The following is a 15,812-nucleotide window of genomic DNA, read 5'->3' on the forward strand; positions in this document are numbered from 1 at the left end:
CTTAGAGTCTTCAGTTCTCTTATTTTTGAATCAATCCTAATCTCTAAGCATACCTGCTGCCTAATTCTTAGAGGAATGCATGCAGAGTTTTGAAAGCAAAGCAATGTGTGTGTATATGGATACACACACTTTCGTAGGATAGCTGAACCACTTCACATCAGTTCCACTATAATGTTTTAACTTGTGACACTAAGAACGTCATGACAAGAGTCACCTGAGAACACGTATTAGACTGAAGCACAATTTAGGATCACAGACAAGGGGGAAGTGCTTTTTAATTATGGCCATATAGAACTCAGTTTTCAAGGGAAAGGTTGAACAAAGTTGAATTGGGGAGTTGAGTCTTCACAGAAGCTGGAACTTTAGAGGCAGTCAGGTAGACAGCGTGGAGCAACAGGAATCATCTTCACTCACAAGAATGAGCAGCAGCAGCTTATTTCTAAACAGAAAGATAGATGTGAACATATTTTGAGTTACAGCTTCATACTTTTCCAACACAGGTTTTAAAAATTTTGCCTTTGAATTGCAACATAACCTGGACATATACCTGGGTGTTAAGCAGTTCTTCAATCTTATTCTGGATCTGTCCATACACATCATTAAACAGCTCCTCCTTTGATTTTGTCCCATTCAAATGCACTTAAAAGAAAGTAAAATAAGAGAACTATAATAGAATATCTCTGTAAGCTTGCCAGATCCTCATTAAAAAGCATGCACCTAGCTGCTATCAGAGAAATATACTCCCTCCACCTGCTTCACCTGCTCTCATGCATCTAACCAGTACATATTGCACAGGTTTGAAAAGCAATCTCATAAAGTGCTTTTGTCATTAAAGACTTACCCACATCAACTCCAAGTTCTTCCATTATCTTCCTGTGCTTTATGTACATAGGCCAAACATGGCCATCAAACAATCCAGGTGGATCCGGTACAGTGTAATTCCTCGAACTGTAAATTAAAACTTTGTTACTCAGAAGTAGTCTAATAACAGCTCAGGGAAATGACAGAGCCTTCACTGGGCTTCTCTATACATTAGCCTAAGCCCACTAACTCCAGTTTGGTTTCTGAGGTTATCAGAAGTTAGTAGTTAGCAAGAGCTGCAAGCATCAAGTTATGCAAATAAATTGAAATTTGATGTGCAGGGTCAAAGTGTTTAAAATGCAAAAGGAGTTCCCAAGACAGACTGATCTAAATATCAATGAATAAATTCTTAAAAGCTTTAGCAGAACTTTGGGTAAATCAGCTGTGTGCTTATTCCTCTTGAAATGTAATTCAAGTTTTCATTTGCAGTAAGAACAGTTATGTGCAAAAACACAGCCAAATGTAAAACCTCAGACAGTTTGAGGCCTGGGAACTGTGTAACTGGAAAACCAGCCCTGGAGAAAGCCTAGTGAAAGGTGTGTGCAGAAACTGAGCATAACATACACAACGCAACAGCTTGGTGGGAAGTCATAGTTCACTTTGCTGAAGGAAGCTACAGTATTCTAACTCAGCAACTACATTTACCTTTATCCCTTCTCATCTAAAAGCTTCAGAGAAACTAAGTCTTGAATGGGTAATGTTTAAGTCTTTTAGAGTCTTTAAAAATTATTTTAATGAGTAAGATGTTATTGGGCTAGCAAAGAACTCAGACAAACTTACCTTCTTCTCCTTTTACACTCTTCATATGGAATGGAAAGAAAGTACCGATGGTGGAACACATCAATCAGTGGCCTGAAAGAGACACCTGCTTGGTTACACTTCAACTAATTAGTAGCAAAACCCAGAAAAGTAAAACTATATCCATTTCCTGTACTTAGAGCCACCTTTAGACTTATGACACCTAAACTTGGCAGAAGGCAATGCCAGCTACTAACCTTTGGTTTAGAACGTCTTTTTATTCCCTTGGAGGTTTGCCCATTACATAAAATAATGTAAAAATCAAAATGTATGAAGGCACAATTGATTACCTGTAGGTGTAAAGCAGAAAGCCTTCAACAATAAGAATGTGGACTCTTTCATCTCCTCCTTCCTTATCTTCCAAGATCTGGGCATCCAATGTGTTGTTGATCCCATGAGAACGTTCAAACTTGACTGGGTTTTTTATCCAAGCATTTATGGTACTCATCATAGCTTCCATATCTAATGCACTAATCACTAAGACAAAACAGACAACTATCAGTATGCAGTAATTAAATATCATCTAGTGATACAACAGTACACATAAAGAATCAATATACTTTAACATTTTGAATTATGCTTTGAAAACACTAACAAAGGCTTACCATCATACTGTTTAAACCCATCTTCAACTTCTATTTCATCTTGGGGCTGAAACAGTAACAAGAAAAAAAAAAAACAAACCTGCTTGAGGACAACTACCGAGAACCTCAATACCCGTTTCAAAGCAAGATTCAAGATCCAAACCCAGAAGCGACAAAGGGGAATCTTAACCCTCCACCGGGTTCCTTTGCATGCAGATAAAACGAGCAGTACGATAAAGCCGCCTGCTCCTCTATCTTCCCACGGCCACGAGCACGGCGCTCCACGGGAAGTCGCGGGGACCCGCTGTAGCGCAGCCTTATCCGGGCGCCGCCAGGCAGCGCAGCAGCCGCGGGCAGGGCGGCGCAGGGCGGGCAGCGCGCCAGCAGCGCGGGCGGAAGCCCGCGGGGGTCACCCCGCGCCCTCCCGCGGCCTGCAGGGGCCGGCGGGCCGCTCACCTTGAAGAAGTCATCCTGGTGCACCACGCTGCAGTTGGGCAGGGCCCGCATCAGCCGGCGGGTCAGGGTGGTCTTGCCGCCGTTGGTGACCCTGCGGCGAGAGCGCGGCCGTCGGGAAGCGCCACGTGCGGCCGCGTCCAGCCCCCCGCCCCCACTGCGGCACCGGGAGGGGCCGGGACGGGAGACCCGTGCCCGTCCCGCAGCCCGAGCCGCTCTCCCCGCCCGGTCCCGGCTCTCACCCGCCGATGCCGATGATGATGTTCATGGCGCGTCCGGCGGCCGCCCGGCCCGACTCCTACTGCCTGTTTCTGAGGGGCGGGGTGGGGAACCCGGTGTCTCCGGTACCGGCCGTGTACGTGCCTGAGCCGGGACCCGGGCAGAGGGAAGGAAGGGGCCGGAGAAAGAGGAGAAGGTGGAGAGGGGAGAAGCCAAACGTCAACTGCTGGGCAGCGCCATGGTCGCTCAGAGCAGCAGCAGGGCCGGTCCGCGCCGCGCCGCGCGCTCCGCAAAGGGGGGCGGTGCTCGCGCGCGCGCGCCTTCCCCTCGCGCTCCGCCGCGCCCATTGGGCGGCCGCCTCCGCCGTGCGGCCAATAGGAAGAGGCGTGACGCGAACGGCTCTCGGCGATTGGCTGGGGCGCGCTCACTCACGTCCGTCCGTGTTACAGCGCGGCCGCTTGGGGGAGCTCGACGGCCTCCGCGCCGGGGAAGGGCGGAGGCGGGACCGGTGGGGGCGTGGCGCCCCCTGCTGGCTCTGGCGCGCAGCGCAGGGCCGCGCCCTCCCCTCCCGCGAGGGCGGAGCCGCGGCGATGCCGGGCGCTCGGGCCTGCCGGCGGCGCGGCCGGGCCCCGCTCCGGACGCCGGCCCGGTTCTGCAGTGAGGAGCTGCGCCGCGGCCGAGACCGGCCGTGGCTCCCCGTGAGGGCGCGCGAGGCTCCTGAGGGAGCGGCGGGGCGGGAGGGCCGCGAGGTGCGCGGGGCGCCCCCTGCCGGTGTGCCGGGCGCGGCAGCCCCGCGAGCATCGCCGCGGTCAAGGTCACGGCGCGTCCCCGGGCCCGGCCTGGGGGGGCCCGAGGAACACTGACCGGGAAATCGACACCAGGGGATTCTCTTCTGTAGCCCTCTCTAAATGAGGGCAATTCCTGCTTTTCCTGCTTCCCTCACATGCTTTTCCTTGGCCGTCATGTTTGCTCCTCTGCTGTGCCTGAGGAGCTCTGCCTTTTCTTGCTAAGGCTTTTTCTCCCTTCTGTAAAGAAGGGAAATTTATGATCATTGCTTTTTTTTAGTAACAGTAAACTTCATAATTTACAAGCCACTTAATCCATTCAACATGCTTACAGTATTGGCGGTGGGTGTGTTGCCAACCATTTGCTCGCTTCTCATTATTTTTACTGGTTTTTTTTTTTCTGGTAAGACTGCAAGCAAACCTTAGTTGATTTCTCTTGCAGTTGTTTTAACTTCCAAACAGAACACATACTTTGGTGTCTTGGCTTTTCTTCTTATTTGAAGGGGAACAGACACTTAGTTGAAAATAAATTCTTATTTTCAAGATCAAGGTAATTTAGCTCATTTTCACTTTTAAACAGAGGGGCTACCTTTGTGGTTTGGGGGGTTTTATGTGTGAGGGGTTTTTTGGTGGGTTTTTCTTTTGGTTGGTTGGTTTGGTTTTGAGTAATTATTTTTTAAATATATGTCTACTTAGCTTTGGAAAGAAGGATGTCCTTAGAGAGTACACTCCAATTTCTTACGTTAAAAATCCTATACACCTAGATTATTGAAGGGCTCAGGTAAAACCTTATTCTCAGCTTTCTGCGAAGCTCCAGGATGGGAGACCAATATATACATTTATGATGATGATGATTATTAATATTGTTATTTAGTTTGAGGAATCCATCCCTGTAATCTGTACATACACTGGTAAAATCAGGATGCTACTTGCAAGCAGCTAAGTTCACTCTAAAGCAGATTTTAGCTATTTTGGCCCCAAGGTTCTTCCAAAGTCTTAATGAATGTTTTGTACTCTTCACCTTTTTACCAAGCAAGATGCACTCTCCAAGTTTCATGCTCGAAACTAGTACAAGTTTTGCTGTCTTGTGCCACACCTTGTCATTCAAATATGTAAACATACAACAGTTTGAGGATTTTAACATGATGTTGATGTCAAATGAGCAAAGGAGGGATAACGAACAGATTAGAAGCATGGTGGTTTTTAGAAAGGCACTTAGGCTGGAATGCACTGCTCCTTGCATGAACTCAGTACTGACAGAGCTGGAATGAAAATGACAGCAAGTGTGATCCCAGTTTAAGGCTGAGCTGGGGCAGGGAGATGGCAGTGACAGTATTCACCGCATTGTCCTGCACTAACAGCTCGAGGCAAGGATTTTGCATGATCTGGCCTTGAGTCTAAAGACCAGTTGGGAAGAATAAATATGTTTAGTGATGTTATTTATCAATATTACCATGTGTCTCCCTTGTCTCTGCAAAGATTCAGGTTTTTGGTTCTTTTGGTTTGATTCAGGCCAATATTTTCCGTTGATTTTTTACAAGTAAAATGCGAGAAGACTTTGAATGCTTTTTCATACACAGCAGTGGTAGGAGAAATTGATTGTTACACTCGTGGAAGTTTATCTCAACATTCCCAAAGCTCTGGGGTGCTTTAAGGCCCTGGGATCCAGCAGGGCCGTGCATCCTGCCAGCACATCCAGCGTGTCCGTGTCTGCGCGTGCTAGCCATTCCCAGGCCCTTTGTCTCCTCGCCTGGATGATACTGCTGCCATGGTGAAAAACAGAGGGAAAGAACAACAGGATATTGTCCCGTTCTGGTCTGTGTGCCAACTGTGACAAAATGTTGTTTTCTCCTTGCTTTGGGGATTCTTGTTGGCTTTTACTTGTCTTGGGTGAGCCTGAAAACATTAAGACATTTTTCAAATTCTTCTAGTTAGTGTGGAAACCTCGAGTCTCTGGGAGCAAGGTGGTGTCCCATGCCCTGGCACAAACATTCCTGTCCTGGGGGATGATTCTCTGAGTCATGCAGAGGAAAAGAAGCGTTCTGATGTAAAAGACAACAGGAAGGCGTTCAGCACGCTGTGTGCCAGCAGGACACCTGCAGAGCTGCCGCAGGGGTGGAAGTGAGCCACAGGCTGCATGGGGAGTGCTGAGAAAACTGCACGGCTGCACAAATCTGACGCCAAAGCAGGGCTCTATTTTTGGTCTCCGCTCTGCGTTTCTGACACCTGTAGGGACGCGTGAAGCGCACGGGAGACTTGTGCAGCACCTCCCGGAGCGGAGGAGCCGCCGCAGGGCACGGGAGCGCAGCGGAGCGTTCTTGCTTAGCCAACAGGACTAATTATAACCCAGGAATATGAACTGTAAATGTGCTGAAGCTGCCAAGACGGGAGCTGGGTGTGTGCCAGCGCTTGAATGAGGACGCACCATCCCGTCAGGACTCTCCGGGAGCAGCGGGCAGCAGCGAGGTACGCACGGAGCCCCACGGAGGGAGATGGACGCGGGGGTACGGCAGGAGGACGGTAGGCGTTCAGCTGCTGCTTTGGGGTGGGCATGGTGTCTGTCAGTCAGTCTGCTTTCCGAATGGCTGATCTCTGTGCGGTGACACACTTAAGAAAACCTTAGCCTTGATGTGGCCTCATTAACATGCAACAAACCCCAAAAATCCACGATTAATGTGAAGTGCTGGCAAAAGCTTCGACTTCTGCTTGTCTTTCCGGTTGTGTGGACCACTGTCCCTCCTGGTGGTGATAAAGACCATTGTGAGGGCGTGAGGTGAAAAATGGTAATTGAGGCAGATAACGAATTGTATTAAAACCACCTAGGACAAACTGGAATAATGCAAGACATTCTGCAGAAATGTATCATAGAGACTACTTAAAACAAAGGGGCAGACATAGCATGCTTTGAAAGATAAATCGCAGAAATTTAAGAAATCTGCTTGAAGTGAGACGTGATGAAATGTTAGAAAACCACAGAAGTGAAAGAAATAGATGTGGTAATTACATAATTGTGGGACTACATAAGAAATGCCTATGAAGGAGGAAATGCCTATGAAGCTCATGCTGGTTTGTTGTGAAAGCTTTAGTGGGGGTTCAGAAAGACTGAATTGATGAAACTATACTGTTTAACTTCTGTTAAGCTGTAAGCTTCAAAAAAATAGCAAAACTTTCTTCAAATGAACATGTTGTGATATTGTTTTAATGATCTGAGGTGTGAAAAATTTGATAGCAAAGGCTACTGTGTAACCCAAGGTTGGCTTTGAATAAAGATACATTAAAAAAAAAAAAAAAAAAGTCAGTAACTACTAAAAGTTGGGCTGTCTCCTGGCTTCACGGTGCTTAGAGTCAGTGAGTTTCCTGGCTGTGTCTCCAGTTCAGGATTGCTGTGTTAATATTTTTATACATTCTGGGAAGCTCTAGGATCTGATGACTGGATTTCTTGCTGGTATGCAAGGCTCTTCTTTTCTCTTTTGAGGGCTATTTGGAATTGTAGAAGGCTCTTTGCTTTGAGCTTTTCCCTATCTGAGTAGAGTAACCATATCATATGTAAGGCCTCAGTAAATGTAAATGTTAGCAGGCCAGTCTGTTCAAAGCTGGTTTCTTACAAAACAGTAAAGTTTCATAACTTAAATTACTTATAAAAAAAATTCATAAGTATTGGTTAGTTTTGTTTACAACCAGATCACATTCTGTTGAACAAGACTTGACTTAATTCTAGCATTGATTTTACCATATTTCTATAAAGAACTTCCAATACTCTCTGTAAATATTCAGAGTTCTTAACCCTGATTTCTGACGTGAATATAGTAATTTTAAGTTGATGCTTCTCTCCTCTACAGGAATGTTTAAGAATGTAACAGTCTTGGTTTAGTCTTAGGAACCACCTATTGCTCAATAACTGCTACAAAACTTTGATGTATTTTAATATAAATTTAAATATTAATCTCTTTGCAGGTATACTTATCAGATGCATTCTCTGACCTCTACCAGTGAACCTGCACAAGCATTTTCTGTCTAAGCTCACTCAAGGAACTACACTTGTCCTTGTACTGCTCAAACTCCCAGAGAATTACACTTAACAAGACCTTTTTACCTACTGAGAAATAGAATGACTGAGTTCCTGGTTTGCTTTAATTGGTGCAATGGTGAACAGCCCCCACCGGTAGGTAGATGCACAACTGCCACCCTTTCTTGGATTTGAAATTTTTTCTTTCAGTTACGTGGGAAGCTCTTTCATTACTGTTGTTTTGATTGGTTTGGGCAAAGTGATGCAAAAGCTAAAACCAGTCCTGTTAAGCTATGTTTGAACTGTGTGTTCTTTGCCAGAAACTTAGACAGTGTGACTTGTGTTGACAGTGTTTGCTGTTCTCAGGCTCTGACTTTCCAGCAGTAAAGAAAGCTTTTGCTAGAATTCAATTAGCAGGAATAAAAGTGACTTTCATAGTGTCCTACTGTGAACAGTCTGAAACTTCAGCCTGCTTGCCATGAGGTGTCATTTGGGGTCAGTCCTGGCTATCTATTTTTATCTTGGCTACTTGTTTCTGGCTGAAAGCTGCTGATGTTTTCTGAATAGAGACCTAAGATATCTTATTTTCTCATAGAAGAGGCGCCGGAGACTGGACCGGAACATGATAGGAGAGCCCATGAACTTTGTGCACACCGCGCACGTCGGGGCCGGAGAGATGAGTAGTGACTACTCCTCAGTAAGTGTGCACCTCTGGGAGAAGCACACATCTCCCCTCAGTAACCTGTACAGCAGGTAGCTAATAAAAACTAGGTAATTATAACAGAGAGAAAAATATTGAGGGTTTGTTTTTGGTTTTTTTTAATCAATAAAGTAGCATCAGAACAGAACTGTCTTTTGGTTTGTAAACATGAGATACTGTGGGAGATACACTGAGAAGGAAATGCTCATTTCCTCAGTATCTTTACACACTATGAGAACCTTTTGGATGCAGATTCTATGGATGCACTTGATACTGGAACCAAATCACCTTGAAGTCAAAGCTGTGGAGGGTGAGGGATGTAAGAATAAGTGGATTTTGTATAGCAAAATTCATCTCAAACACTGACTTAAAATAGTCAGTGTTAAAATTGTTTAACAGTGTTTCGGACTGTTAAAATTTAACAGTCCTGGATTTAGCTATTATTTCTCCCTACTGTTGGGACTCAGCACTGCAAACACATGGCCCACCTGCCCTTTCAAATTGATGCCTTTTATAATAGCTCTGGCAACCAGAATTTAAAAGATGTGTCTTCTAATTAGCTTTTTTTTTTTTCCTAGGCTGTGTCAATTCAGGACCACATGAAGTCTAAAGGTGGCTACACAAATAGCACTTCTGCAACTGTTGAAATTTAGGAGACTGAGAGAAGGCTGAAATCTGCTCTGTCTTATGAGGACCCCCTGGACTGGACTGTGCTTTCATATTCTCTAAAACCTTGTTATCATGGAGTAGGGAGAGTACGTGAATTAAAAATAGGTCAGTACAAGCTTTGGTGTTCTTTGCACAATATCTTCTGAAGGAATTGTTGTAAATGATCCTTAAAATGGTCTGTAATGGTAGCGCTGTAGTAACAACTGTAATTTGTCACTGTGGATGACTTCCTAGCTCTGTCCCAAAAGCTTCTCAAAGCTGTCATATAAGATGGGATTGGAGGTCAGTATGATTTGTCTGGGATTTTGGCATCTGTCTTTTTCTCCTCTCAGGAAATGCAGAGGATATTTAATTGGACGGTATCGCATGATTTCACTTCTTACATGGGCTAAACTGAGTTGCTAAGTACGACGTTGTAGCTGTCAGATAACTTTGGATCTGTTTTTTAGATGCTTTACAACCTAATGCATAAATCTTTGGTATTTTTAAATGCCTTTGGATAGTGAATGAACTCTAATGTATGATAGTTAGCTGAGTCTGCAAAACACAGTGAAACTTCTGCCTTGCCAAGATAACACTTTTGTATCTAAAAATGGAGCTTTTGCAAACATTCAGACTCTCAAATGAGACTTAGAGCAAGAGATGTGTCCCTCAGTGACTAGGCTGCCTCCCATCCATGCACACACACTGTTGTGACTGGCAGCTATTACTGCAACACGGCTGATTGTACCTACCAGTTAACTTCCAGGGGTGCTACAATATGCTCACAACTGTGTGTTAGTTTTGCTTGACTACCATTGAATTTTTAACTAAACATGTTTAAGATCCCTCTCTTTGTTACCTCTCTGTAACAGTAACCACACAGGAATTCAAGGGATATCTTACTTGTCTTTCTGGTTCCTTAATTTCAAGACTGTCTGTTTTATATGAAATTAATATTTTCTTGCATGTGGTGTAAGTGTTACAGCCATGTGAAGGACACACATTTAAAGAAAATTGTGAAAAGTTGCAGGAGAGTATTAAATGGAAACAGCATTTTGCAGAGTTCCAGCACTTCATAAATATTTAAATAAATATCCATAAATATTTAGACATACTCAAACTACAGTTTATTACTTAGTTGTTATTCATCTTTCTATTAAGTGACATGACAAAACTGCTGAAGCAGAACTGGGTTTTTCTCTTACCCAATCACTGACAATTGTTCCCCAGCTCAAAATTCTGTATGACTACCGTTGTAGAAACAGGAAATCTGCTTGCTCTCATGGGATTAACTAATTATAAGTGTTTAAATTGCTGCCATATCAGCACAAGTTATGCTGGAAGTCAGCAAACTCTGCCCTTGCTCTCGGCAGAAGATCAGTTGGGAACATTTTTCCATTAAAAAAATTTAGAGCTGGCAAATCTTTTAACTTGTATGATTCTGTTTGTAGTTGTGATACATCTTAAATCTAGGCTGCTGGCTTTGCTGAGTTGTTAGGCTGCCTTTTCTGAGTGTACTAGGGAACTTAAAACATTAATGGTCTGTTTTTCTCTATGTGTTAAAAAAACCAGCTTTTCCCCTCCCCCATATTTTATCTTTTAGGTCCAAAAAGGAAGAGGGAGTATTGCTTTCTGTAACAGTCAACAGCTGATCATAACATTCTGTAACCACATAAGAGAAATCTAATATCCAGGTCTTGCTAGATCCTTACTCTTGCATTAAAATGCGCACCAAATTTCAACATATTTTAAAATTAGCATAGTTAATGGTACATTTAGCTTTTGCAAGTCTTTTACATTCTGTCTTCTAACTTGAGATACACTCTAACAGCCTAATTAAGATACAGAGTTTAAAGAAGTTAATTCCTGTATAGTGTTGAGGAAGTAGAAAGTGGCCAAGTTGTTTGAAAGAGTAGATTCTAATTCATCTGCTGTTATACAGAGTTAATGCATTCAGTCATCTATACCTGCCCAGAAAAAGTGGTGATAGGGAAATTGTCATGAAGAAAATGGGCTGTGTTTTGGTAACACTGTAATAAAGCACATTGAACAGGAGCTAGGGCTTCTTGAAGACCCATTCAGTAGATTTAAAATTAGTGGTATAACTAGAAATAAAGGAGTTGGCGAATATTTCAGTTCTCCTCTCTCAAAATAAATGAACAGAAAATTTGTTATTAAACACTTATTTAGACAAAAATCCTAGTTTTGATCATGTAAACCAAGTAGCACTATCTGGTGTGCAAGTAACCTATTTTCATCAGACTATATAGTATTACATAGACTATATAGTATTACATAGGACCATAACAAAGTGCAACATCATTAAAAAGAAATATTTTGCTAGTACATTAAAAGTGTAATTACTTTTAAAAATCTAACAAACATAACACATGTCTAGGGCTTAGGTATTTTTTGTTTTATATTTAGAAACCTTATGTACCTGTAACCTGTCATGTAACTCAGTATGAGCCTATCTTAGTTATAATAAATATGTTGAACTGGGCACTTACACTCTTTTCATATTGTGGAAAATGTTGATGCTTTGTCTGCACTGAAAACCTGTTGGTTAAGTGGATGGATCAGCATGGCTTGAACTTTTATTGCACAGAATGAAATTTCTCCACTAGAGAGCACAATTTTACATCAAGTCTTCTCTGTTCTATGCGAGCTCTTACTCCATTGTGGGTTTTGGTGGTTTGGTTTTTTTTTTTTTTTTGAGCTTGACTGAAATAAAATACAGAAATAATACCAATTGATAAAACTTTTTAATCTACATTGTAGGCTGTGAAGACCTTACATCAAGACAATCAAGAAACATTGCAGCTCTGACATGATGCCATTTTATGGTTTCTTTTTTTAGTCAGAAGTAAAATAACTTGCAAGTAGAGCAGGATCAACTGGTTTTTATGTAGTCTGGCAGAGTCTTAGCACTGCTTGCTTCCTTGGGAAAAAGAATTTGGGATGGGGAGGTATTTTCAATTCTTGCTTTCTTATCCCTTGATGTTCCTCCTAGGCTTTACTGACTGTTCCATAATACTGCATACACCTGTGGTCAGTATATAGAAAAGGTATTTGTCTTTTTCACAGCCTGTTGTCTTTTTTATCTCCTGCAGAGCAGCTTTATACAATTACAGGGTGTCAATGCTATGCTCCAAGTTGCCTGTGATGTGATAACTTGCAACCCATGCGCGTGGTACTATTACTTTGTATGCTCTTGCCATATTGGACTATCAGGTGCTGTTATAGCTTCCACTCTGTATAGACAAAAAAATATTGAGAGATTAATAAACCCCCCTAAAATCTTACTATGCCAGTAAGAATAAGCATGATTCAACAGTGTTAAAATCCATGTTAATGAAATTCATTATATGTTACTAAATATAGTATCACTGGAAAAAGAAACTCCAATCTGTCAGTGAAAGATGATTAAATGGCTGCTCCTGACCATGTTTGGATTTACTTTGCTGTCAGCACTGCGACACTGCCTTAAAAAGCCAACAGCTGAAGATAAGAACAATCTTGTCTGCCTTTCATAATTGCTGCGGAACTACAGGAAGAAAACAGTGCTGTTTTACAGTGGTGCTAAGATATTCTCTGGTGAGTGGGTTTCTGTAAGGCTTCCAGATACTTTGTGGTTAATACTTGAAATTCAAAATTTTAGCTGCTTACCTATGGAGGTGGAGTCCTGAGTGCCTAAAGGGATGCTGTAAGTGCTTGGTGCCTGGACTTCTACAGATAAACTGTCCTTCCTTCATACACGGAGATTTGTCTGACACAGAAGGCCCAAGGTACTTAGACCACTAATTCTCCTGTTAATTTTTATGTGGTTACATTGTACATGTAAAAAGTTTCTCATCCTCTACAGAATAGGTCGTCTCTAACTACTGGTCTTTTGGACAGTTGTTTCCTCAACAGAGCATTAAATTAAACCTTTCATCACACACAGGTCTAAGCCAGTTTTTCTTTGCTATGTGAAAGCATAAAGTCCCCTTGTTATTGCTTAACTCTTCCTACTGAAGGGAAGGTGTTGAAGAGCTAACAGGCTGATCAGGAACTACAGAAAAAATGAGGTATGGAAGTGAGGGAGATTTAGCCACAGAGAGGCAATGTGGTGCACGTTAATGAGGAAGGAGCAGGGAGCAGAACATGCTCATGTTGACGTTTCTTATCTGCAGTGCACAAGACAGCTTTGATATCAGTTGGAAAATACCCATAATATGTGCATAATTGGTATATGGAGGAAATTAGGCACTTAAATGCATGACTAAGCTGGGACTTTGAGACACAGATTGCCAATATAACTTTAATGAATGGTAGTATCCTCTTCCTGCAGTGGCTTACAAAGCTGTTTTCAGAAAGTGCAGAGCCACCCACAAAGGTTGCTCTGGTTCCAGCAGTTGCAGACTGATGTCACATTTATGTTTGAGAGACAAGAGGGATTTCTCTCTTTTTTTTTCTGCTATATATGAGGTTGCAGATGCTCTAAATGCCAAGGCTTGCTGCACCCATTGGAACACTAGCCAAATAAAAACTAACATTAATACAAAATAGCAGTAGTAAAAGGGTACCTGCCTTTGGTCCACTGCAGTGCCAAAACCTCAGGGAAAGTAACTAGATCCAGCTGATATTCAGATTCCAGGTATTGGGAGGATATGGACAGATTGGAGTGAAAGGTCATGAAGAATTCCTTGTGCCTGAGGAAGTTTGAGTGACAGTTTGATGGACTCTGCAGAATGAGATTCCAGAAGGTCACCATGGCTATACCAGATTTCCATTAATACTTTTTCTCCTGCTGTTGTGTAGAGAATGGAAAGATGAAACAAAAGAGTGAAAGAACTTTGAGTAGACAGGGATGTTACTGGTATGTGTTCTTGTGTTAAAAAAGCTCCCACCTTGAGGTGCATGATACTGAACCACAGCTCCTGTCTTCACCTGGGAGCTGAGAGATGGACAAGCTCATAACTAAAAGCTGTGCCCTTTCAGGGAGGATGAGGTACAGGGCACCCACGGTCTGCTTTGGCCTCTGCGCTGCCTAAACCCAGCTTATCAAGCATTGCTTGCTGGCTATGAACACCTTGTGGCTGTCCCTTGCTCCATACATCCTGTTTATGTGCATCCCATTACCATGACCAATATCCTAAAATGACATCCAAAACCTTAGTTTAAATTGAAGTTCTCTTAACCTAGTTTTAATGTAAGAGAGTAGTAATGGCTGGACAAGAATCTCAGCTTTGAGGTGTCTGTTGAAACCTCTGCAATGAATTACTCATGAAATCAAGGCCACAAAACTGTGTTGAAACTACTTTATTCAGTGAAACTTTTAAATGTTTTATTGTTATTAAAATAATGTGCATGGGAAGAATATTCTAAGAAATGTTAAGTTTCCTCTATTTTTGCATATGAATCCAAACTGAACAAAACCGAGGTTATTATTACTAAGGGCCCATCCTAATTCAGAGGCAAAAAAAAAGTTGAATCATGTCTTTGACTGTTTTAATATATTTATTTTAATATATATGTATATATTTAGACCATCTTAAGCAATGTGTAAGGAAATAAGCCATTCTTTTAAACTGAAATTAGTATGACTGCTCTGGCTTACTGAAATTTTTAAAAATGGACTTAAAATCTACATTTAAATCACTGGAAGAGAATTGAATGTGCTTTTAAAGCTGACATCGGCCTGTACAAGTGGATGACTAATTAATTTTGTATTTCTTCATCAAAGAGCTAGAAAAAGTGGCTACAGAATTCTTTTTATTTTATATATAATAGTGTATTTGCATGCATCTGATCTTGCTGCTGCTTAAGAAATAGGTGTACATTTTACATAACTTGCATTCTAAAGGTGAATGAAGACTGCCCTAATAACCAGTAATTAGTGAGCTGTGTGTTATTAAGGATTCACAGATCTGACAAAACAATGGTATTTATTCTAGTCAGAAATCTATTTTTTAAAAATTGATCAAACATATGCAAGTTTGAAAGTCTGGACTCAACATGAGCTGAAGCTGCAGATTAATGGTGAAAGAAATACTCTTTTAAATGCAGTTACCCACATTTACCCTTGCAGTCTCTACCACCAGGGAATATTAAAACCTGACTCAATGCCTTTGAGGGTGTGACACAAGCTTAACAATGTAATTCATAAGAAAGGTTTATGGTGCTTCATTAATGCATGCTAATGAGGCCTTGCTACATAATGGGGTATGAGTAAGGCTTTCACTCATTTCTTTCATCTAGTTGGAACACTACCTTGAAAATGCACTTCATTTAGTTATTCTCTCTGCTGCATAACAGTCAGTGAACTAGGGTATCTCTTCCTTGCAGAAATTACTAATGTTCAGATAAGGCTGTTTGTACATGGGGAAAAGTTGCTAAACATGTGCTTGTATGAATAAATAATTCTTAAATGCTGTCCTTTGTATGTTTTGGATCAGTCTCTTGCCAGGAGATACAGGTCCCACGGGGCTGTTGCACATGTCCCTGTGGCTGCCGTGCGGGCCTGTCTCACAGACACAGCAGGCTTCAGCAACAATGTTTCCTGTACCCATTCAATCAAGAGGTTTCACAGTGTTGTTTTGCTGTTATGTTCCAGATCCAGCCAAAAAGCTGTGAAAATATGAGGCGCTGAAAGAATTTATAGGATGGAGCATAATGTTTTTGGTTAAGCTATTTCCTTTTCCTTATCACCTGCTTTATTCTGTCCTACTATTCTACTGCCTACTACATTTCTTAGAAATATGTGCAGCATT

The 15,812-nt window shown here is 42.2% G+C and overlaps 2 protein-coding genes across 3 annotated transcripts; one reads left to right on the forward strand and one right to left on the reverse strand.

Moving 5' to 3' along the window:
- Window positions 1-243: 243 nt before the first annotated feature.
- Window positions 244-3,277, reverse strand: LOC119705082 (nicotinamide riboside kinase 2-like). 2 transcript variants are annotated; one of them, XM_038147053.1, is made up of 8 exons: window positions 2,939-3,233; window positions 2,700-2,790; window positions 2,265-2,310; window positions 1,950-2,136; window positions 1,642-1,713; window positions 842-948; window positions 548-639; window positions 244-439 (listed from the first exon to the last, which is right to left on the reverse strand). In XM_038147053.1, the coding sequence occupies exons 1-8, from the start codon at window positions 2,962-2,964 to the stop codon at window positions 434-436; spliced, it is 627 nt and encodes a 208-aa protein (XP_038002981.1). In that variant the 5' UTR covers window positions 2,965-3,233; the 3' UTR covers window positions 244-433. The 2 variants fall into 2 exon arrangements, with proteins under 2 accessions (XP_038002981.1, XP_038002980.1); XM_038147052.1 differs by lacking the exon at window positions 2,700-2,790 and having other exon boundaries at window positions 258-439; window positions 2,939-3,277.
- A 245-nt stretch (window positions 3,278-3,522) lies between these two features.
- LOC119704984 (CDC42 small effector protein 2-B-like) lies at window positions 3,523-12,501 on the forward strand. The gene is made up of 5 exons (XM_038146826.1): window positions 3,523-4,250; window positions 5,632-6,220; window positions 7,655-7,862; window positions 8,302-8,403; window positions 8,985-12,501. The coding sequence occupies exons 3-5, from the start codon at window positions 7,809-7,811 to the stop codon at window positions 9,057-9,059; spliced, it is 231 nt and encodes a 76-aa protein (XP_038002754.1). The 5' UTR covers window positions 3,523-4,250; window positions 5,632-6,220; window positions 7,655-7,808; the 3' UTR covers window positions 9,060-12,501.
- Window positions 12,502-15,812: the final 3,311 nt, after the last annotated feature.

Source organism: Motacilla alba, chromosome 10 (assembly GCF_015832195.1).
Source record: "Motacilla alba alba isolate MOTALB_02 chromosome 10, Motacilla_alba_V1.0_pri, whole genome shotgun sequence".
Taxonomy (NCBI): Eukaryota; Metazoa; Chordata; class Aves; order Passeriformes; family Motacillidae; genus Motacilla; species Motacilla alba.

Excerpts from the sequence above, each read along its gene's own strand:
- LOC119705082 (XM_038147052.1), bottom strand. The coding sequence starts at position 3,262 with ATGGGCGCGGCGGAGCGCGAGGGGAAGGCGCGCGCGCGCGAGCACCGC. Across the intron at positions 2,311-2,938 it reads ATCATCATCGGCATCGGCGG|CCCCAAGATGAAATAGAAGT; the intron begins GTGAGAGCCGGG and ends TTACTGTTTCAG. Across the intron at positions 2,137-2,264 it reads TGGGTTTAAACAGTATGATG|TGATTAGTGCATTAGATATG; the intron begins GTAAGCCTTTGT and ends GTTTTGTCTTAG.
- LOC119704984 (XM_038146826.1), top strand. The coding sequence starts at position 7,809 with ATGACTGAGTTCCTGGTTTGCTTTAATTGGTGCAATGGTGAACAGCCC. Across the intron at positions 7,863-8,301 it reads ATGGTGAACAGCCCCCACCG|AAGAGGCGCCGGAGACTGGA; the intron begins GTAGGTAGATGC and ends ATTTTCTCATAG. Across the intron at positions 8,404-8,984 it reads TGAGTAGTGACTACTCCTCA|GCTGTGTCAATTCAGGACCA; the intron begins GTAAGTGTGCAC and ends TTTTTTTCCTAG.